The sequence below is a fragment of the Thermobia domestica genome, chromosome 17 (genome assembly GCF_964235325.1).
Source record: "Thermobia domestica chromosome 17, izTheDome1.hap1.1, whole genome shotgun sequence".
In the NCBI taxonomy this organism is placed as follows: Eukaryota; Metazoa; Arthropoda; class Insecta; order Zygentoma; family Lepismatidae; genus Thermobia; species Thermobia domestica.
In genome coordinates, this window is record NC_137470.1 from 102,134,238 (window position 1) to 102,159,364 (window position 25,127).

Here is a 25,127-nt window from a genome sequence, read left to right on the forward strand (position 1 = left end):
TGTAGTTAGGCTCTATAGTAATGCCACTCTATGAACCGTCCTCCAATCACACAACAGTAAAGTTTAAAGAAGACAGTGTGTTTGTCTTTGCTGCTGATTACTTCATCTCCTTGAAAGTACTCGGCTGTTGCCACGTCACGCTAATAAGCAAAAACCATACAGCTTGGGAAGTTCAGGGGTATGCGCTAAATTGCAACACAGCATTTAACTCCACGTGCTTCCATATCAGGGAGGATAAACAATGGGATGGACAAGACTGGGAGTAATAGCAGCGCAAGTATAGTTTCTTCTCAATTTTTGACAAGTCACATTACTTCTTGTTGAGTATACTTTAACACTCCTACTATTTATGAAGGATTTCCCTAGGTTGTCCATTAGAAGATTTGTGACCAACATATTGGTTACTATCGCTACCGTTTTTTTTTTCCTATTTCTGAATTCAAGTAGCGCAAGGGGATAGCTCAAGAAAAGCATATTAAAGGCAGAGAAATGAACTATTGGTTATTGAATCACTTAAGACAATACTTTCCTCAACGTTGTTCTTTGCTGAAGTTTGGAGCCCGTTTTCAGCACAGACGCTATACGACATACGGACCTATAGCTTAACGTGAAACTCAGACTATTGTAATGCATCCATATTTCAAGACTCTCCAACTGAAAATCGAAGCCGAGACCTCGTGCACAAAACTGCGCGCGCTAGCCATTAGACCAGTAGGCAGAGTCACTTTCCTTAACGTACAGGGTTTAAAACTAAGATGAATCAATCCGAAAATCTACAAGAAGATTTAAAAAAAAAAAAGAATGTACCATTTTAAAAAATTATCTAAATTCAAATATTTAGTTTAACATTCCACAGCTATACAATGTAAGCTATGGGAGACCTTTGATTATTGAAAGTGAATGGTTTTGAAAGTAGAACGAATGAAAGAACCTCGAAAAAATACATTGATACGATGTTGTCCATCACGAGCTCACATGGCTTGGGATAGAACCAGGCTCCCCTCCAATTAGGTGAGCGCTCTGCTACTGAATCACTGTCCCCGTCCCCCATTCTGCCTTAAGTTTTCTCGCGTGCCTTCCCAACATGTAAAAATCTATTCCTTCTCCTGTTAATTAGGCCTTCTCCATTAAACTTACGATATGATTCTTGTCAATCATTTCTACAAATAAATTTAATAGATAGATTTTCCCAGTATACTCTCAATCTGAGTAACGGCACACTTCTGGCTAGGTAGACATGGATTAAAAGAAAAAAAAAGTAAAGAAAAGAAAGCAATGTCAATCTACACCACGTTAAGCAGTTTCGTTTGCAGAAGCAAAGGAGGAAACTATTTCAGTTTAACGTCCTACGATTATGCCCGTCAGGCTAAGGGAGGCGATCATTAAGAGTCTTCACCCGGGGAAATTAAAATACCGGTAATTTTATTTTAATTATGTGATATCTTCAAATAGATAAAATATAATTGAAATGTGCAACAAGGGCGCCCTAGACAATATCATTTTACATGAGAAACCCTTATCACGACTCACTTATCTGTTTTCGATTTCGAGCCATTTTGAAAATCGGCATTTATTTTCGCGTTTCTAAACAGCTGAAAACATAAAGCCATTAGGTGACTTGTGATAACGGTACCTCACGCAAAATAATATTGTCTAGGGCACTCTTGTTCCATATTTCAATTATCTTTTATCTATTTGAAGATATCACATAATTACTGTACAATTAGCGGTATTTTAATTTCGCCGGGATGAAGACTCTTAAGGCAATTGAATGATGGAGGGATTGCTAGGATGAGAAAGTGGGAGGAAGCAGGAGTACCCCGAGAGAACATACGGATATGATGTTGTCCACCACAAACTTACTTGGCCGGGGATCGAACCAAGGGCTCCATGCACCAGACGTAAGCGCTCTACCACTGAGACACTGTTTGGTTTGATTTTGGTTGTAGCGTCCTTTACAGCAGCAAGTGGGATCCGAAAAACAAGCCTCACTGGGAATGGAACCCAGATCTCCCACGCAAAAGGCGCACACACTAACCATATAACTATAAGGAAGCTCTTAACATTGTTTGGTAATGGATTCAGGTCATTGGCGATGTTACAACTGTTTGTGTCCATGTCGGTTTTGTTCGACTTTTTTCAGACTTTCTACTTTAGCTGTGATTGGTCGCTCACTGTAAGAAGCAACTTGGACATCGAGATTTTCAGAACGAAAGCAACTGAATCACCTTTTAGCTGTTCCTTTTGATAACGTATCTTGCCCACAAACACAGACAAATTTCTTCATGGACCTGTGAAGCATCTGCGGCTTTATGGAAAATAGATTGTAAAATGTCTTGTAGAGTCACGCTAGACAAACAGAATTCAATGGTGTGTCGTTGACATTTATATATATATATATATATATATATATATATATATATATATATATATATGTGTGTGTGTGTGTGTGTGTGTGTAAGTGTGTGTGTGTGTGTGTAGCATGTTAGATTTTTATACCTAGATGTTAGAATAAAGGTCCATTAACTGTGGTCGTCAAATTTTGAATTTGGCTGTACTCTACACTTAGATTTTCGTCAATAGATTACAAGGACTGCAATTAACTTATAATAGTAATAAATGAGCAGATTAGAAAAGTACAATTTTGAGCTGAAACTCCTTGTTCGCGATATCGAGAAACGTTATCGGTAAAAAATTAAATCCTATCGCTAAAATGTAAGGTTAGGAAACTTCACACAGTTTCAGGAAGCTGTATACAAACATTAGTATTTACATTAAGTAAGCTTTATGCCCTTAACCTGTAGGAACAGAATTTAAACTTTTCCCATTGTGTCTTGTTTTAAGAGGCCTTATCACTGCGAAATTAAAATACCGCTAATTTTACAGTAATTATGTGATATCTTCAAATAGATAAAATATAATCGAGAAGTGGAACAAAATCTCTCTAGACAATATTATTTTGCGTGAGATACTGTTATTACGACTCATTTATCTGCTTTCGATTTCCTGTCATTTAGAAAATCGACATTTATTTTCGCGTTTCTAAATAACTGCAAACGGAAAGCTACTAGGTGACTCGTGATAACGGTACCTGATGCAAAATAACATCGTCTAGGGAGGTCTTGATCCACTTTTCGATTATCTTTTTATCTATTTGAAGCTATCACATAATTACTGTAAAATTAGCGGTATTTTAACTTCATCGTGATAGGGACTCCCCAACTGCATGGCCGTCAACATAGTGAACGCCCAATCGGAGGATGCGTGTGCAACGAATCGGCTCTCAGAATTTTGGGTTTTGTACACCGGAGTCCTTCCAATTAATCGGTAACTTCCAATTTCCTTCGGAAGCTGGATGGACACAGAAAATTTTGTATTTATACTGAGAAACAAATCTGGTTTCACAAAAGACCTTGCTAGTTCTCTATACAGAGCTACTATTATAGAGTAAATACGTATGTTGAATTCCTCTATAAAGTTTTTTTTCTTTTTTCTTTTTTTTTTAATTTCAATCTTCTATATAGTATGTAGAATGTAGTGTTCAAAATTGTTTTTACATTCTGATATATGGTGATGTACTTCAGAAACCTGACACAAATGCCTATAATATTTAATTCTATAATTTCTTAGTGATTTCAGAATCTCATCTGAAACTGTATGAATTAAGACCTACAAATTGGCAACCCTGACGATGAGAAACAAGTTTTTATGGAAGCGGAGGGTGAAAGTAGCTTACCTTGGCGTGGCCGTTGACTGCTGCATCGTGCAGCGGGCTATCGTCATCGAGACCTCGAGCATTCACAGAAGCTCCGGCTCGTATCAGGCTACGAGCAACACCATGCCAGCCGTGGTTACACGCCTCGTGCAATGGCGTCCAACCTGAAACAAAAAAAGCACCCACTTCAGTACACAGATTTATATAATTGTGATATACAATAAAAATAGCTTTGACACTATTGAACAAAATAAGCTTTGGGAAAGCTATGTTCCTTTGGGGAGGGTAGATAAAGTAAATTACAATTTTCCTTTGCTATCTATATTTAGAGATATCTCGTAACTTCTATAACGAGTAGGAATTGAAACAAGAACATAATCCGTTTATCAATTCGATGTTTCATCTATCTTTGCCGATCAACAACAGTTCGTCCACATTCTATTTTAGAGCAGCATTATTAGCCACTGGGAGGTCACCACAAAAATGGATGCCGAATACGAATTTGCACAGCTTATACAGAAATGAAATCTTTGAGTTTTACGTCCCACGGTTATGCCGGTTAGGCTAAAGGAGACGGTGAAGATGAGTAATGAATGAAATGGTGGAATGAATAAAGTGGCGGGAAACGGGAGAACCCCGAGGAAACCCACGCACACGGTGTTTATCCACCACAAAGTTCACTTGGTGGGGGCTGGGATCGAACCCGGGACCCCAAGCACCAGAGGTGAACGCTCTACCACTGACCCACCGCGGCCCCTACAGCTTACACAGAATCGGAGCGAAAAATCTTATGTATTTAGAAAGGAACATAATAATGTAACATATAGGAATTATTCTAATGTACAGTAATGCAAAAAGTCCCATAATAATATAACAAGACAAACAGGTAAACAGCTAAGAATGACAAAAGTAAAATAAATATGCATAATTAAACATGTTAGGCGGTGTAATATACTTGTAGAACTCAAAAAGAAAGAAACTAGAAATTCAATATGCACTTAGCCTGCATGAAATAATCAAAGAACCGTATTTTGAAAAGTATTTCTGCATCACACAAAGTCCTTCATCTCCTGTTTTAGAGAAATATATATATATATATATATATATATATATATATATATATATATATATATATATATATATATATATATATATATATATATATATAATATTTTCGAACAATATACACAATTCAAATCAATTAGCAGCTATATAGCTCACAACATTTTAGGCACAACTCACACCAAGAATTGCCACCTGTCCCGAATTAGGCGGAACATTCGAAATTTTCAGTGTCCTCAACTACACCTAAGAGGGACGCATTATATGAAGGGACGCCAAATTTCCCAAAACTTACAAATTATGCTACAGAACTTCTCAGCGATATTTGTAATTTTCGATCCACGATGTATTCAAAACCAAAATGATTTTGGCAGACATTTGCCACAAGACAATTCTTAAAATTACAGGGTTACTAGTAGAAAGAGCACTGAAACGCAATCCGAAAACTTAACGACCTATATTAACTGAAATAATCTCTTCCAATATGCACATTAAATTAACATTAATAATAATAATAATAATAATAATAATAATAATAATAATAATAATAATAATAATAATAATAATAATAATAATAATAATAATAATAATAATTAACATTTATATAACAAACTAACACTAAACTACAAAATCCTAAAACAAATAAAAAAATACGCTAATTTACACACAGTCAATTTCAAACAAGGAACCTTATGTTATAGAGCGAGGTCCCTTCAACTACCCTATATTAATATAAAAGTGGACAAATAATACTGAAATATGAAATATAGGAGAAATGTTCAAAGCTTGTTCACTTACAAATACTTGGAAATTTGACGACCTAACGCAAATTTAAGAAGAAACACTTTGTGATATACAGGGTGTCCCAAAAGTAATGGTGAAAAATAAAACCAGAGATTCCTGGCACGAAAACACGAAAAAAGTTTATAGGTCTCTAACATATGGTCCGAAAGTGTACAGGGACGCAGCTAGGCAGTTTCGAATGTAGGGGGAGAGAAACTTCACACTTATGGAAAGAAACTTGCCGATTTACAAAAACAAATTGAAGATATATATATGAAGAGTTACGCAATAAACCAGGAATGACGGAATGCATTCGAAACTCACGATTACCACGTTGTACAGATGTAGGAGGACAGGACTTTGTACATGTTCTGTAGGCACGTTTATTGTAGGTACGTTTGTTAGCACGTATGACAAAGTAATTTGTATTCCTTTCTGTGTAAGACACTACGTTACAAACACAGTACGTCGTTGTGGATTCTGTATGCTATTTCATTACACTACACGACTAGTAACACTTGCTCTTATTTCTACCCTCTCTCTGCAAGTTTCTATCTGGTATACCACTTTCCATTGCCCTCTGAGATTACAGATTATCCAACATGCTAAGTGATCTTTGCTTTGACCCCCATTGTACATGTGCGAGCAATCGTGCCATGGATAACAAATTTCCTGTATGATTTTCATCTTTACTGCATCGTTTCATTACCACTGCCATACAAACATTCGGCGAATCCCTAAATGACATATGGAGAATCTCTGGCGCAGTTATGTAACATGCGTTTAACATGTCAAGCCGATATGGTATTTATATCTTTCTGAACCCCATTCCTAGCTCCTATCATGATTGCGCTGGCAGGTGTGAAGTTTCTTTACTCCCACATTCGAAGCTATCAAGCTCCGCCCCTGTCTACTTTCGGACTATATGTTACATAAACTTTTTTCTTGTTTTGGTGCCAAGAATCTGATTTCATTTGTTGCCACTGCTTTTGAGACACTCTGTATAGGGATATTCCTCCAACAACATATAAAATTGGGGAAATAATACTGACATGCAATATACGAGGGAAGTTCCAAAATTTATTCCTTTACACAAATACTTGCAAACTTGATGACTTCATGCAAATTTATATCCCGCCGACTTAAAAAGAAAAAAAACTTCATGTTACGGGTTCTAGTCCACTTACTCTAACGTAGCTAAATGAGGTTACTAAACTAGTAGAGCAGGAGTAGAATTGTCACTTTCTTTTCCATGTGGTTCGGGAAGTGATGGCAAACTAGACGTTTAAGAGTTGGAGTACACATATAGGTTGAGAGTGCCAAATATACAAACCAGTTGAGAATGCTCCAAGAGCATTGCCAGAACGAAATTGAAAAGAATGGGGAGATGGAGCGGGAAGGATAACTGTGATTGTTCCTATATGTAAAAGTAAATCTTTTTATCCGCATCTGCTTCTGTTTCTCGCAAAAAATCGCTAAATATCATATCTGTATGACTTCTAGTTCCCGAGATATTGCTCCTTAAAACTCCTAAAATTCGAACTTTTTGCGCCAATATGTGGGGAACGGTGGCCAGTTGACCAGTAGCCACCGATTGCTATTTGGTACCAAAATATTTACCATCTTCTTAGGTATTGCTCAACACCAATATGATCTCTCTATGACTTACAGTTCCCGAGACATGACTTCTTAAATATCTGGAAATCGACCATTTTTTGGCCAATATCTCGGGAACAGTAAGACTGACGCGAAAATTTTAACCACTTTCTCAGATAGTTTTTGATGCTCTATCGAATGAAGGATTCAAAACTGAAAAAATCTCAAATAACAGACAGACGGACAGACAGACACACGGACATAGAGAATTCAGTAACGAACTTTTGAGGGGAAGAGACGCACATAGGGGAGAGATGCAACTTTTGCTATAACTTCGTCGTAACAACCACATATGGCACGAGCTTGCGCATGCTGTTAGCGGAAGTCAAAGAACAAGGAAGGGACGTCATTAGCCACGTCGGTGAGTTTCTTATGCACTTGTTTCATGGTAAAATGTAGAAATTATCAATAAATTTACGCATGTTTTTGTTTGTATGCTCTGCATGAGTTTGTAATACAATTAATAATGACGCGAAATACGTAGTTGCTGTATAGATAGAGTTATAGTGTTAAAGTGCACGTGAGCCTCAGCATATCTTGTGGCAGTTTTGGCGCGCAAATTCAGCTGGCATTTTCCCCCAATGTTTGGGAAAGTTGCTACATCAACGTCGGGTAAAAATGCATGTGTACATTTTTCGGGTAAAGATGCAAGTTTAATTCTTTCTCGGGTAGTCACGAAGTTCCTAACCACGAGATTAATATCAAGAAAATTGAAAATGTAAATACTGTATACAGGTATTCGATAATATTTTAAAATTCGGAAAGGGCGAACGTTTGATATAGCGGCTATGAGTTCCATAAGCCTTAGAGTTAGTTATTAGTAAAACCCTTCGTATACAATGGACATACACTTCTATACATATTCCATAACACATCGTATGATCATTGTGTATTTATATTTTTTCAGGTTGTCTTGGTCATGAATATTTAAAATTGCTCTTTGCCTGCATATAGAAACTACAAAATGCAGGATTTGCTCCAACTGGACGAGACATACGAGCACTAGCATACAACTTCGCTGAACGTTATGGTGTGAAGCATAAATTTAACAAAGGGAGTGAATGGCTGGATAGGATTGGTTGTAATGTTTCATGAGATTTCCTACGTTAGTAAGAAGAAAGTTTCAGAATTTGTCTAGCGATCGAGCAGAAGCTATGAATCGTCAGAATGTTGGAAATTATTTTAAACTTCTTTTAGGAATTTGTGAGAAACATGATTTACTCAACAGAGCAGGTAGTACAGTATTTTTAATTGTGATGAAAAAGGACTAAAATTAAATAGTTGTTCAGAAACTGTAGTAGCAGCAAAAGGCTCTAAACAAGTTAGTGTGCTTTTTCGCCAGCAGACAAAGTTGAAAATATTTCACTGATTGCTTGTTCCAATGCAGAAGGCAATTTTCTGCCAATGTTATGTATTTTGAGAAGGAAAAATAAGAGGCCCGAGTGGGTAGATGCTCTTTCTAATGTTTCTAGAGTAGTTATGAATCCAAAACATGCATATGCAAATTCTGAAATCTTTATGAATTGTTTGCAAAAACACTTCCTGCCAAGCAAACCCCCAGGAAAAGTCTTACTCATACTGAACAGTCACTCTTCTCATTGCACTAATCCTGATATGCTGGACTTTGCAACAGAAAATGATTATCATGCTTTTCTTCCCCAGTCACTGCCCTCATTATTTCCAGCCATTAGATAAGAGCTTCTTTCGTCCATTAAAACATTGTTTCTACAGAGCTGTGTCACGATGTAGCGAACACATCCACATAGAAAACTATCCAGGTCACAATTTCGTACCTTGCATCGTCAAGCCTGGGATAAAGCTGCAACACACAGAAACGGTACTTCAGGTTTCCAAGCATGTGAGATGGTGTCCTACGATCCTAATATCATCCCTGACGAAGCTTTTGCTATTTCAGATTTTAGTGTTGTTACATCTAAGGAACGAAATTCTGCTCCTCCTTCTCCATCAGACAACAACACTCTTTCAGAACACCTTCCTCGAGATTATGCAAGTCTTAGCTGCTCAAATGATTTTTCTCAATCTTCTATTCCTGGATCTTCCGTTAATATTGTAAGTTCGTCCTCCCTCCGTTAGAAAACACCTTTTAAAGGCATATGTCCAATTCATCCCGTAGATCGCGAAGAAACCCCAACTGGTAGAAGACGGAAACCAAAAAGAGCAGCACATATTTTGAATGACACTGAACACACACTCTCAAAACACACTAGGGAAAAACAGCAAGTAAACGTTGAAGTAGCAACAATGTCCTCTTTCACTTCTGGAGAAAGTTCTGGTTGCAAATTGAAGAAACTTCCTAAAAGATCAGCTGCAAAAGTAGAGTTATGTCTAAATAACAGAAAGTAGGGTTATGTCTAAATAAAGGATGTTCCCTCCAATGAGTATTTCTGTATATGCGGTCAATGTTATTACGATCCAAAAGCTCCAAACGTGGCATGGATCAGATGTACGATCTGTAACATATGGTTGCATGAAAATTGTATATATTTCCTGATACATGTGTCGCATGCTACAACTGAGTTCAAATGTTATACTAGGAAACACGGTTTTGACCATACTTTTTTCTCATGACTAGTGAATTTAATTTTCTTTGAGTTGTACGCGTATTTTCCAGTATTTTGTACTATTAGGTAAACATGAAGACTCAATATTGCATTAAAATGTAGCTAATACTTATTCTAAGGATATAAACTAATCCTATAAAAACATATTAACCTTGAAGTCCTTATATAATACTGCTTTTATTTTAATTCATAAAGTTTCCTTTTGTATGAGAAGTACAATGTTTTCAAACTAACTACATTTATAATTCTATGTATTTCTTTATGCTACATATAACTGTGTAGGGTGATGACAAGCTTATTGTACGTGTTTGTACTGAAATAAAAGCATTAATGTATTTCTTTGTCAATTGTAAATACAATTTTATTATCGTGGCACAATAGAAACAAATGAAAAAGGAAGAAAAATGGTGGCCATGAAAGTAAAACGTAAAGAACTTCACCAGCGTTCACGAGATGCTGTCTACAATGCACTGAGCAAAGTGAGTCGGTGGACCCGAGTGAGTCGGTGGGTCAGCATGAGTCAGCGGATCAATGTTAGTCATACTGGATAGTGGGTCGTAGTGGTTCACTCCTGTTAACCCACGACTTACTGAATCATTCACAAACCTTGACCCACGACTCACTGACCCAACCCCATCACTGGATGGATCACCATTAATCTTGGCTTCGATGTAGAGGATTAAAAGTTAGGAATCGAGTTGAGTTGAGTTGATTTTAGTTAAGCATCCCGTTCAGCAGCAAGGCTATATGAGACGTGGACCTACTGATTAACGTGGAATCCGAACCACATGAGCTCCCGCCGGGAATCGAACCAGGGTCTCCCACGCCAAAGGCGCGTACGCTAACCGCTTAGCCACGGAGGAGCTCAAGTTAGGAGTCGAGTTTGTTGATTGAGGTTATATTGAGACCGGAAGTGGTAGAAATCAAACATTCCTCCTGCTATAATGTTGATCATTATAGAGCAAAAACAGGAATAGATACGAAAAGTAGTTTCCTGTAATCGGTTAAGCATCCCACGTATACGTTTCATCTCCATCTTTAACTCTCTACTAACACCGGAAGTGACAGAAATCAACTATAACTACCGGTTTTAATAATAACCTTCATTAAGGAAAACGGTAATTGATAGCGAATCGTCTACTTTTTAAAGTCTATTTAGTGTTCAAAGGATACGTACCATCTCTCTTTACCCTCTATTCAAATTGGAAATGGGGGGGGGCGGTGACTCAACGGTACAGCGCTTACCTCTGGTATGTGGGTTCTCTGGTCCGATCTCCGGACAAGTAAGTTCCTGGTGGACAAGATCGTGCTCGTGGCTTTTCTCCGGGTACTCCCACTTTCCCATTTTACCCGGTGCAACGAGGGTGTATATATATATATATATATATATATATATATATATATATATATATAACAAAAGTGACTACATTTGTGACTTAGTAACTCTTGAACCACCCGACGAATCTCGTTCAGATTTTCAACATAGATGAGAATTGAGCCTGAGATGTTTTTATTATTATTATTATTATTATTATTATTATTATTATTATTATTTCACTTTGACAGTGTAAGTTAGGGGAGGAGGAGATATTTAAAAATGATCAAAATTAACCATATGAGTGTCGAATCCATAGTTTTCGGGATCACTGAGATGAACAGTGACACTCCCGATGTCTTTTAAATCCAAATTCAGCCCTTTATGTCATGTGCGTGGGTTTTCTCGTGGTTCTCCCGTTTCCTCCCACTTTCTTCATTCCACCATTTCATTCATCTCTCATCATCACCGTCTCCTTTAGCCCAACCGGCATAACCATGGGACTCAAAACTAAAAAAATCATTTCATTTTCAGCCCTTCATGTCCAAAATGAAACGCATTCTCTACGTGCTAAGAACGGGTATTATGCTAGTATATATATATATATATATATATATATATATATATATATATATATATATATATAGTGTTACACTGCGTATGTTGACATAACGGCTGTTCCCTTAATAAGTTTCTGACATCTCACCAGGAATCGAATCATAGACTATATGCACTAAGCTACGAGTGATAGCTACTAAACCAGCGGTGAGAGTTAACAAAATATGAAATGTACTCGGGTGAGGATTCGATCTCTAAAGAAAGATGGATTTCAAAATATTTCAGAACACGACTTCTTACAATGTGACCTGTTCCGTCGTTTTGTTCTTTGAAAGGTATCCTTGGACTGTCATGGTTTATGATTGAAGTCCCGGTGTGGTCTTGAAGACCAGGTAAATAACAGGTTTCATCCTTCATAACTTGTATATTACCAAACGTCGCAAAACACAATAAATCAATGTTATTAACTTCTTGATTCCCAGTAGATCATACATTTGGACACTTACCAATTGAATATTCGCATGATCTTAAAAAAATCTAAGCTAATTTTAAATAAAAAAAGTGAAATATAAGAAACGCAATCGTAAGTTCCAAGGGTCAGTAGGAATACTGAATACGTAGTTTCCTATCATCCTGCATGAATTTTCCTTCGAAAATAGATACGTATATCTAATAAAACATTCATTTTTTAAAAGTTTAACATCCCAGAATTATGCTCTGAGGCTAAGGAAGACGAAGATGATGATAAATTAAATGGTGAAATGAAGAAAGTGGAAGGAAACAGGAGAACCCCGAGAATATCCATGCACATGTTGTTTGCTCACCACAAATTTCACTTTGTGCGAGCGAACCAGAGGTGGGCGCTCTACTACTGAGCCATATCGTGGCTCCACTTACTTGGAAACCGATATGTCCATACAATGTCGGATCGGTGTGTCTTTTTCCGGGGTTCTCCCATTTCATTTTACCAGTAACTCCCTCCATCATTCACTTACATGTTCGTTTTAGGCTCTAGGAAAAACTCATGATGAGGACATTTTATTTAAGAAAAAGACTTAATTTCAAACGTTTAAAATAACTTCAGAAGATTACGCGAACGAATTACAAATATTCCTAACACATTACAAAGTGTGGACTACAAACCTCGCAAAAATTCCACAAGTGCTGGCTATAGCAAATAACATTCCTGGAAGATATATGTAGCTGCACGAGATAAGGCATTGAACTCATGTTACCCTTCAGAAATGCCCACTAAGGAAAAACACTTCCCGAACATATAAATGTTTAAAACGCAGATGACTATTTCCCCATCAGTACCTTAAATAATAATAATAATAATAATAATAATAATAATAATAATAATAATAATAATAATAATAATAATAATAATAATAATAATAATAATAATAACAATGGAAGAAGAAATGTATATCACATATTATAAATGCTTTCAAATTTGAAGTTCGATATGTTAAATTCATCACTTTTATTGAAAGGTATTAGCATTCAGAATATTCTGTACTTGTCATGATTGCGTGAATGCAAGCATCCAGCCTTTGGTCCTTTTAAATCTGGCTAGGAGTTTGACATTTACAACAGAGTGCTTTGAACTCCCTCGAATGTTTAAAGATGACATTTAAATTCTACAGATACCAGAAGAAACTGTAGGCTAAATGTACAAGGACTTCTAGAGAGATGTTTTGCAAAACAGATAAGGAAAGAAAAACTGTATGTCACGGTGAAGGATAGGAGGTTACAAAAGCGGAAGACATTCATAAAAACATAATTGTGAAATAAAATATTTAATATATTCAAGATATTAAATACAAGCCCGAAGTCCAGATGAGTACATCTGCACTGCTGCAGGAATAAGGTACAATGCAATAAGCGACAGCAAAACCTATATAATTCGGTCTCTGCTAGTTCACAGCAAGTTCCAACCGTTAAACAGTAACACGAATAGTATATGCTACGAGGAGTGATCAGAAAGTAAGGTTACAAAGTCAAAAGTGAAACTTTTATATATTTTATTTTCTACAACCAATACAGGCCAACAGATAGTACGTACATTAGGTTATTTTTTCAACAGTCTCCATATCGGTCGAGGCACTTGTCGCACCGTGGGATGAGTTTGAAGATTCCATTGTAATAAAAATCGTGTCTATGCGTGCTCAGCCACGTTGCCACAAAGTATTTCACCTCCTCGTCTGAAGCAAAGCAACGGCCTCCTAGGTGCTCCTTCAAATGCGGGAATAAGTTAAAGTCGTTTGGAGCGAGGTCCGGGCTGTAGGGAGGATGACTGATTATGTCCCAGTGAAACTGCTTCAACAGCGTGGTGGTATTCTGGGTTGTATGCCCCTCGTCGGTGACGTTTTCCCTACTAGGTGCAAATTTTCGACACCATTGTGCGATATGCTGTCAAGACATTACAGCCTTTCCGTGAACCTCTAGCAGCTTCTGGTTAATTTCAGCCGTGGTTACTTGTTTCGTCCACAGAAATCGAATAACTGAGCGGACGTATGCGTGAAACCAGTTTTCCAAACGAGTCGCCATTTGTGTTTGCATTCAACCAGCGTAGGTGGCAGGTGACTGAAACTGCATAGTTGCCAACTCTATGCATTAAAATTGCCGCACACATCTCATAACAGACTAAACTCCAGAAATATCGGCATTGTAATTTTAGTTTCTGATCCTCCTTCGTATATTTATATAGTTCCATGTCTTTCCAAATTCACCATATGGATGATATGCTATAGTTAAGAGAGCTTTCTGTACATACATAGGCTGGATAAAAAGTAGTGACAACGCTGTTGTTACATCAAGAGGATGTATCCCAGCACCACGAGAGTTTCGTAGCTTATAAGTGAATGTGAGACAATAAAGTGCGGCGAATTGTAAGGACTGTGTGTTATTCGATCAAAAGCAGTTCTGTAAAGTTTATTTTTATTTTCACAGGTGAACTTTAGCGATATCGGGAAGTGCAATTATTCGTCTCAGGGACCCCGAAAACTATGGATTCGATACTGACATATCATTTTGTATTATTATTATTATTATTATTATTATTATTATTATTATTATTATTATTATTATTATTATTATTATTATTATTATCACACTTTCTCTAACTCCCACGCCCTTCACGGATGCTAAGGATCTTACTTCCACTGCGAACTGAAATGGTACTTAAAGAGTATTGGAACTGTGACCAATCAACTTAGGAACCCAGAAAAGCGTCGATTCGACACTAATATTGGTCACTTTCGATTACTTAACATCTCACATTTTCCCTCCAGGAATGCTCATGGGGGCTGAACTTGGACTTAAACGACATTGAGAGTGTCACTATTCATATCAGCAACCACGAAAACTATGGATTTCACAATTATATTGGTTGTTCTCGACCAATTTTGTATGTCGCCCCTCTCGCTTCCTCTTAGGTGTGCCAGTGAGATCTTACCTTCATAGTAGTTTTCCAGACTGTAAGTAACGCGTGTAACAAGTTTGGTTAAAGTTGCTCCAGGTGTTCCAGACTTTTGCTGAAACACACACACACAGACACACACACACACAGACACACACACACACACGTACATACAAACATATTTCCTAACTTTTGAGTAAACTAGAAAAGAAGGTTGACTATTGCCATGCAATTGAATGCAATAACACGTACCAAACAATGTTCCCCTGCCATCAGTGGCGTATTTTATGGAAAACCGAGACTATCGGCGGAAGCCCTGCAACATTAATAAAGGAAGTTAATATAACACGTATAAATTAATTTAAAATAACAAGTTTACAGTTTATTATATTTTTTCATGGTACTTGTTTATATTTTCGCAAACGTGAATACGTACTAAGGCAGCCGTTAACGCGTAGAACGCAATCCCTCTCACTTTTGTAAACACTCGTGATTTGACAACCCCTGGTAAAGCGCAATCGTCTGCCAGCAGAGAGAAACATGTAACTGCTTGCGCGCCCACTAGGTTCCTCAGTAACAGTATAGTAGCGAGGCACGGGATGGCAACCAAGCAAGGTTCCTCTATGTGGAGCGGTTTCTGTAGGCGGAACAAGGAAATCGAAGTTAAGAACAATGACATAGCAGCCACTTTGGATCTATTTGACAATTTCCGGGCATCATTTCGTAGCGCTTTGCGTTAACGCAATGCAAAATTTGTTTTACTTTGCGATTCTTGTTATTGTAGTTATAATTACTTATTGCGTTATTTGCATTGAGTTGAATCCGGTGATTTTGCGGCAATCATTACAAAATGAGGTTCACAGACAGTATTGTAGATTGAAGAATGTGTTAATTTTTATTACTCTGATGAGCATTGTGGGTAATATTTAGCGGGAAAATGAAATGCTACGAAGAAAATTATCAATTTTTATTTTTGTTACAAAGTAAATTGACTACAGAACGTTCTTTTTAAAGGCTAAAATCAATACAATAATGGATTTAAAACCAAATAGCAAAATCACTATACATATTTCGTCATGCAAATTAATGAACGAAAAATGTTGTTAGGATAACCGGGCATATTCAGTAACGGTTTGCGTTAAAACAACGAAAAATTTGCGATTTAGGTAGTGATAATGGACATAAGAATCATAATGACTGTCTTTTTGTCCTACGTTGCTACACTCAGAATTTTGGCAAAGACCGGTACGGAATGACAATCAACGTCAGTAACAAAGGCGACTCTTGAGGGAAATGACATTGGTAAAAATTAACATTTTACGAATGCAATTCACGAGAATTTAACTGCGCAAATGGATGATGGGATTTCATTTACGGTGGAAAACATTAATTGTCTCAAAGTAAAAGTTCAAACAAAACACACCAACCATTTTTTGTTCATTGTTATGCATATTTTGATGATTAAAATAATAATAATATACAAGATCAGTAGTATACCATGCCTTCAAACCAGTATACGCCACTGCCTGCCATCTTCAGGTACATTTCCGAAATTAAACTACCTACATACTCTTCTGTGGTTCAATTTATACCCGTTCCACCTAATAGCTCAGTTTCACCGGAAGTGGTGCTCACCATTATGTTAGCCCGAAACGAGGGTAGGCATAATTTGTTAGCGTAGGGATATTTTTTGAACATGGTAAATATTTGACGTTCCTTAGAGTTATTTCCTTTGAATAACAAATGCGAGTAGCCACAGGGAGGGACTATATATATATACAGTGGAGTCTCGTTAATTCGAACTTGGATAATTCGAATAGAAGTCCATTCCCCTTGAAAACTGTATTGAAAACAATAGTAAAAAATCGTGGATAAATCGAACTTTTGAACCTATGTTTTGGATAATTCGAATTAAATACAGTTGAAATGTTTTAATGTTGGACAGATGTAAACAGAGAAATACAGTTTTAACGTGTTTTCAGTTATCCAGATGCAGCCATAGGGAAGAGTAATACAGAAGATAAATAGAAAATCTATGTAATGATAAAGATGAAGGTGAGCTGGGGAAGAAGTAAAGATAGAGAACGTGTGCCAATCTCATCTTGTTTCAGAATTGGTTGAAAATTTAAGATGAATTGTTGATAAAGTCAACCAAATGTTATTAATATCGTATTCCACGCAATACATGAAATTCAAGATTTATTGACCGTACAAAAACAATCAAATTTAAGCAAATGAGGTTTACGACTTCTTAAAAGTGAGAACAGAATATTCAAATTGTTACTGGTGTTTAATTGTTTGGGCTATTCAATGTATGTTGTAGTATTGTACGTAAATATAATACGTACGTAAAGATATTTTCTATTATACACGTAGTTTGTATTATGTCGAGTCAATGTCGTTTGTTAGTTTGCGGTATTCGATCACGTAAATAATAAGCTGCTTTAAAGATAAAATCTACACCATATGGATATGGTTTTGATGCACAGTACTTTGGTTGGTTTGTTGTTATATATGTGAAAATGAATGTTGTTGGATAATTGGAATTTTGGATAATTCGAAGTTTTTTCGTGTCCCCTTGGACTTCGAATTAAAAAGAGTCCACTGTATATATATATATATATATATATATATATATATATATATATATATATATATATATATATATATATATATATATATATATATATATACCCTAATTCTTCTTCAAATGAGGTTCGTCTGTTGTATGTTTACGAAACTTATTTACTGCTTACAGCAAATTAATAATGTTTATATTCCGAACTAAATAAAACTACATGAACTGATTGTAACTATTCGGGACTAACCCACAGGAATATTTTCAAAAGTGAATATTTTCTTTTTTAATTTTTAGGTGGTCTAAAGGGGAGATGAAGAAATTCCCCATGTTATTTACATGAGCTTCTTTTGGACCTATAATCTCATGTTTTAGGTACTTGGAATAAAAATTTAAAATTCAGTTGGCTTGTCTATATTATAAATTTGAAAGTGACTATATTTGTTGACTCTTAATCTCCTGAAACACCCGACCAATCTCGATCAAACTTTCAACATAGATGAGGTTCGGGTCTGGAATGATTTTTAACAGTTGACGGTACACCGTAAGGGATGAGGACGGGGATACATATTTTAAAAAAATTAAAAAATGCAATTATCTGTTTTTGTGACTTCATCACTCTTGAATCACCCGACCGATCTCGATCAAATTTTCAACAAAGATCGCGTTCGAACCTGGAACGTTTTTTGTCATTTCACTTTAACGGTACACCTTAAGGAAGGGAGACGGAGAAAGACATTTGAAAGTGGTCGAAAATGACCGATATTACTGTCGAACCTATGGTCTTCGGGGTCGCTGAGATGAATAGTGACACTTCCGATGGTCTTTCAATCCAAATTCAACACAGCAAATTAGGGAAGATATATATATATATATATATATATATATATATATATATATATATATATATATATATATATATATATATATATACTGGGTGTTTCAAAACAATACCGACAACGTTTGGGAGGTGATTCCTGACATCAAGATAAGACAAAAAGTATAGACCAACCTGGGTGCACAAAAGCTTCCTTTCGGAGTTATAGGCTGCCGAAAACATGAAAAAATGAACTTTAAATGTCCATAGCTCCAAAACTATGAGACCTACCATAGTCGGGTCAAGACTTTATTTAGAAACTAGTATGTGCCCTATCCAAATATCCTTGTTTCAGAATCCTGCGGAATATATATAAATAGTCGAAAATTACAGATATGAAAGAGCGCTTTAGTAACAGTCAAAAGTGACTAATGGAGCATATTACTATTTGTTGGATCAAAAGATCTAATAGATTTCAGGCAAAAAATTTCTTGTAGGCCTTATATCTGGAGAACTACATATAGTGTAGCCAAATCCAAACTATCACCTAACTCAGTATGATGTGATTATTCCGCAAAAACAAGTAAAACTCGATTTAGGGTCCGTTCAAAACTTTTGTGGACCCTGATCAAAAAGTCCAATATATTTCATTCAATCAAAAAATTTTTTTTGTACGCCTTACATCTGGAGAACTACATATAATGTAGCCAAACTCAAACTATCACTGAACTCAAATCTCATCCCCAGTTTCTCGAAAACTATCAGGATACAAAGAAACTTTTCGGTACAAACGGTACAATCGATTAGCTTTCGAATGGTGCATTTCAATTTTTTGTGCTGTGATACCTGGGGGGCTATCTTGGCGCCAAGATAGACTCCCTCCCCAACATATCATCCCCTGTTTCTCGAAAAATGTCAGAGTACAAACAAAACTTTGTTTCGGTACAATCATTACAAACGATTTGCTTTCGAATGGTGTATTTCAAATTTTTGTGCTGTGATACGGGGGGGGGGGTATCTTGGTGCCAAGATAGCCCCCCAAATGTCATCCCCTGTTTCTCGAAAACTATCAGGGTACAAACAAAACTTTTTTCGGTACAAACGGTACAAACGATTTGCTTTCGAATGGTGTATTCCAATTTTTTGTGCTGTGATACGGGGGGGCTATCTTGGCGCCAAGATAGTCCCGCAAATGTCATTCCCTGTTTTTCGAAAACTATCAGGGTACAAACAAAACTTTTTCGGTACAAACGGTACAAACGATTTGCTTTCGAATGGTGTATTCCAATTTTTTGTGCTGTGATACGGGGGGGGAAGCTATCTTGGCGCCAAGATAGCCCCCCAGTCGACCTCTCAAGTAACCCTATAAGGAAAATGGTACAAACTAAAATATTTTCGGTACAAACGGTACAAACGTGGTACAAACGAATGACCTAGTCATTGTTTCAATTTTCTAAACTGGGGGGCTATCTTGCCATACGTGGCATCTATGCTTCAAAGAAACTTGCCAAAATCATAGACCATAGAGTTACCTATATATAGTTAGTGTGGTCAGGAGACGAGACCTTTGGGGTTTTCTCAACTCGTCGCGTGGAATTCTCGTCGCAAAAAATATAGCCTGGTTCCTTTTAGGGATGGGCAAAAACCGGTTTTTATGAAAACCGGTTTCTAGAAAAAACGAAATCCGAAAAACCGGCAGTTCGGTTTTCTCCAAAAAGCGGTTCGGTTTTTCACCAAAACTAGTTTCTGTGAAAACTTTTGCACAACATAAAGCTATTTCTGTGGAAACGGAATCGATTTACGGAGAACAACTGAACACTATTCTGGTCAGAAATAGAACAAATTTTGAGGAAAAAAACGGAACCAGGTTTGAAGTCAAACTGGATCTGGTGAAAAACTGAACCTGTTTTGGAGAAAATGGATTACCGGTTTCGATGAACACCGAACCGATTTCGGTTAAAACCGGTTTCGGTGAAAAATCGGTTTTTGAATCTTTTCAAAACCCGGTTTCGGTTTTCCTAAAAATCGAAAACCGAAAAACCGGTTTTTGTGGCTACTACTAGTTCCAATAGATCGCGACTATAGGCCTAATAGTTTATCCTTGCGGTTTCTTAGTACTGTGTTACTGTTGTGCAACATTGATGACTTACAGTACTTGGTATCACTACGACCCGAATATGGCGACAATTAACGTTAACTATATGACTATTACAGAGGTGTAATTGAAATGTATAACTGAGAAGCCAGTCAGAGTGCCGTAACTAGAGGGCGGTTGTATCTGGGGCAGACCACCCCAACATCTTCTGACCTCAGTTGCTTGAAAACGCTCACCTTTAATTATAGCTTTTTTTTTTTTTTTTTTTTTGGGGTATTATGTTATACTCGTCATGTAGTTCAAAGTAAGCAAGAGAAAAATATCACAGTCTTCACGTTTTCGAGATATGCGCATGCGCACAATTATTTGCTCATTGTGCGCAGTTCTGCGTAGGTGCAGACAATTCGTTTTAATTTCGTTTTAAAGCTATCATGTATCTATTATGGCTCGCAAAGTTTGCTTGATCTCGATGGAGCCGTTCTCGACATATGACGACAAATGTCATCTTTAATGAATCGACTGTATCTCAGAAACTACAGCTTTTTCGACGAATTCCTGCTAGTTATATTACTTTTGCAAGGTGTCCTATTAGTTTACCAAGTTTCATCAACATCGGTTGTTGTGGCCCAGACACCTTATGGATGTGTCACATGCCCTTGTTGAATTTAACGTCCCACGATTACGCTTTTTAGGCTAAGGGAAACAATGATTAAAGCAAGTAAATGATGATAGAAGAATTGGTAGAATGATAAAGTGGGAAGAAACGGGAGTACCCCACAGGCATGATGTTGTCCAACACAAAATTACTTGGCGGGGATCGAACCAAGAATCCCGGGCATCAGAAGTATGTGCTCTACCACTGAGGCATCGTTTCCACCTCATATTCTGAAAGATTTTCGGCTTTCTTCTAGTATGTAAAAAAAAATGGCTCTCCTAATAAAGTCATGGACTTCTCCTAGAACAACTAACTGACTGTTTACACCCGTGATCTAGCATCACTGAGTACAGTTTGAAGATACGTAAATTCAAATGCCTAGTAATGTGAATTTGGGTGGTTTTCAGGCCATATTTTACAGTTTTTAGGATATAAATTGCATGCATATTCTCAGTTTGTACATCATAGAAATCCGAGTCCTAATGATTACATATTTTCATTCCCTTCATCTGAACTTACCCCCCTGTATTTAATACTGCATAACAATTCTAAAAAGCAGACAACACAGGCGCTCTTTTTTTTCCGTACTGGTTTTAAACAAAGAGTTTCTCTGTTCACCTTCATTTTCCGCCTCGGTCTGTGCTCCTGATTTGGCCTTGAAACACTTCAAGAGCTTCCTTCCCATTTCTCTTTCACCAACCAACACAAACACATGGGAGCGAATGGTACATCTCGCTTTGATTTTTTTTTTCTTTTTTTGTAACGTTGAGTGACTCTTCCCTAAAGCTCCCAGAAGAGACGGCATAAAATTGCTATGGCGCCATCCTTTTATCCGGAAAGCTATTTGCTATGTGACGTCAGTACATTATTATTATTATTATTATTATTATTATTATTATTATTATTATTATTATTATTATTATTATTATTATTATTTGCAGAATATACTATTCTCTAGTCCCCTAATCACTGCAACACTTTTCTCAAATTATTGCAAAGATCATGGATAACATTAAAATATCTGGGCGTCATTTTAAATCAAACGCAATATCTAATATACATAAGTTGGACCCTTGTAATGTCCATAGTATCAACAATGTATGACTACAATAAAACATGTTAAATTGTTAATATGTTTGATTCGACTGCATAGATAATGTATGTCTCTGGAACTAAACATAGAAAACTATGTACAGTAAAGCCAGATTATCCGCGAGTGCTACGAAAAATTTTCAACCCTGCTGCATTCGCACTCAATCATTTTTCGTAAGCAGTTGCAGCGGACTGACACTCCGCATGCAAATAAGTATTAAAACATAACATGTTCTAAAACATAAAAAATAAATTGCATTGTAAAAATCAATGTTTCCAACAATAAATAATACACGTTTCTAAGTGCGACTCTACTCCAGTACGGAGAAGATTGTTGTAAGGTATGAAAACCGGGAATTGGAAAAGTGATTTGCGTTTTTGTCTCTGCACCATATTTTAAATCTTTTTTCGGGTTATCCGCGGTGTCCTTGCCACCCAATTTCGCGAATAATTGGGGTTTTACTGTGTTCTACAACACTTTCACCGTAAACTGGTCACTTTTGTAAGCTCGACACTTTCTGTAAAATCAAATATGGCAAGCAGCTTCACTGAATACGTACGTAAGTTTACAGATCTTTCACCAAGCTAAGCAGACTTCTTCATTTCCGTGGAACGCATATGTTTTACTAACATCTGACAAACAAAATAACTATCATATATTTCAGAATTGCTGCTAATATGTTTCTCAAAAGATTAGGCCTCTGGTGCATGGGGTCTTTGGTTCGATTCCAGCTCACGCCAAATGAGTTTTGTGGTGGAGCGTGTGCGTGGGTTTTCTCGGTGTTCTCCCGTTTCTTCCCACTTTCTTCATTCTACTATTTCATTCATTTCTTATCATCACCGTCTCTTTAGCTTACACGGCGTAACCGAAGGACGTAAAACAGAACGATTTGATTTCATTCTCAAAATATTAGGTTTTAATATATCCTAAAACTAGTCAACCCACACACCATTAATGTACGACGGATGTTCGTACACTGCTTCGATTCTCATGCATGCAATACCCAATGTAACCTATCTCTCCAAAATACTACAATGCATAAAAGTTACAAATACACTGCTTTCTGTAATGTTCGGAAATAATGATCTGCGTTGAACGAGATATATCCTACAGAGCACAGAAACCAACAAAACATATTACGCGGTAAATTGCAAATTTAAAACAAGCTTGTTACTCTTAACAAGCTAAGTTAGAAATGTCACTTCATAAGTTTCACTTTACTACTTCCCGCCTTTAGTTAGGGTTGCCATTTTTTTTTTTTTTTTTTTTTTTGATCCGGAATACGGACAAACCTTAAAATGACGACTCATCAAAGATATGATGCCCAAACATAGAATAAATATTTTAAAATCTTTCACAAAAAAATCACCTTTTTATGTTATCGGTATCACACAATTGTTTACAGTACTACTTAACACACTATTGGAAACTAAGGTTTGGATTACTTTTATATGTTTCGGTATTTCACCTCCCTTCCCTCCCCCCCCCCGGTGACCCCCGGCCCGGAGCTAAATAGCGTGAATTTGGAAGTTAATGCGATCGGAGTTTCACCATTGATTTCAGCGACCGCGAAAACTATGAATTCGATACTATTGTCAGTCATTTTCTACTACTTTTACATGTCCCGGTAAACGGCCCCCTGAGACCCCCTAGTTCGAATTTTGACAGAAGGGCTTCGTCTTGATTTGGGGCCTGGGCCAAGGTACGCCTGACCAAAATATGCTAACTCCCGGTCCACTCGTCTCGTCCGCAAACAGACAGACAGACAGATAGACAAACACGCAAACAAACTCTTTATTTTATTTATATTAGAAGATTAATGACATAGAGTCACATTTAGCACTAGTATTAATGATTATTAATTCAGTGGAAAGTTAACCAGGTACCACAATATTTATTTAAGTCGTATAATGTTATTTCCCCTTAATGGTACTAAAGAGGGTTATTTCTTTATCAGCAAAGAGGAAAATATTCCTGAACGGAATACCTTTTTATGGGGATTTTCTTTATATGACAAGCGGACATGTATATATGTCTTGTACGAGTCCTTGGAGTGTTATCCATTCTCACAAGACAAAATGGACCACCCGTGAGGAATCATAATACAAAGCAAAAGAAATTATTTCAAATAAAGCAGCACCCCAAAGAGCAATATTCATGAGTTTTGTTATTTCTGAAAGGGGTAGTTATCGCTTCTTTTAAAAGCAAATAAACGTAAACTTACGATATGATAACGAAAGTTCCATATCATTATTTTTCCAATTCCCATAGAACGCATAATGTTTTAGTTACCTCTGATAAACAATATTTCAGAATTACTGCTAATACGTTTCTCAATATCCTACATACTAGTCAACCCAAATAGCAATAATGGATCAATGTATCACTTACGTTTCACAAATGCTACAATGTATCAAAAATTACAAATATATTTCTGTAATGTTCGAAAATAATCTATGTTGTATGTTATATCTTCCTAAAATTCTCTCTCTCTCTCTTTTTTTTTTCACGATCACAAACGTTCTTCTTTCCTTTTGCCACTCGAAAGTAAAACTGATTCTGATAAACATTCAGTCAGAAAAAATGTACAGTGTTGTATGAAAAACAGTAAGTAAACAATCTTTAAACTTCCTCTAAACCTGTTACGAATCTTACAATTCAGTTTCTTATCACAAGATTTATTCAATACGCAGTGGAATCTCTCCATTGCAAGCTAGTTAGCACTGTTTCCAAAAAAGTGCCACTTTAAGCGTCATTTCGCTGAAACAGGCCACTGCTATGGCTGGCAGTCACC

General features: G+C 36.7%; 1 protein-coding gene across 2 annotated transcripts in view; it reads right to left on the reverse strand.

Moving 5' to 3' along the window:
* Positions 1-25,127, reverse strand: part of LOC145673925 (uncharacterized) — a 1,349,238-nt gene that overhangs the window by 588,807 nt on the left and 735,304 nt on the right. The window contains exons 1-2 of one of the 2 annotated variants that reach the window (XM_081743740.1): positions 15,348-15,385; positions 3,737-3,879 (exon numbers count right to left, since the gene is read on the reverse strand). Coding sequence is in view for 1 of the 2 variants with exons in the window: in XM_081743738.1 (XP_081599864.1) it covers positions 3,737-3,879 (143 nt within the window). In the remaining variant the exon portion in view is untranslated. Of the gene's footprint in view, positions 1-3,736; positions 3,880-15,347; positions 15,386-25,127 lie in introns of those variants that run through there. The other variant, XM_081743738.1, reaches the window with a different exon arrangement.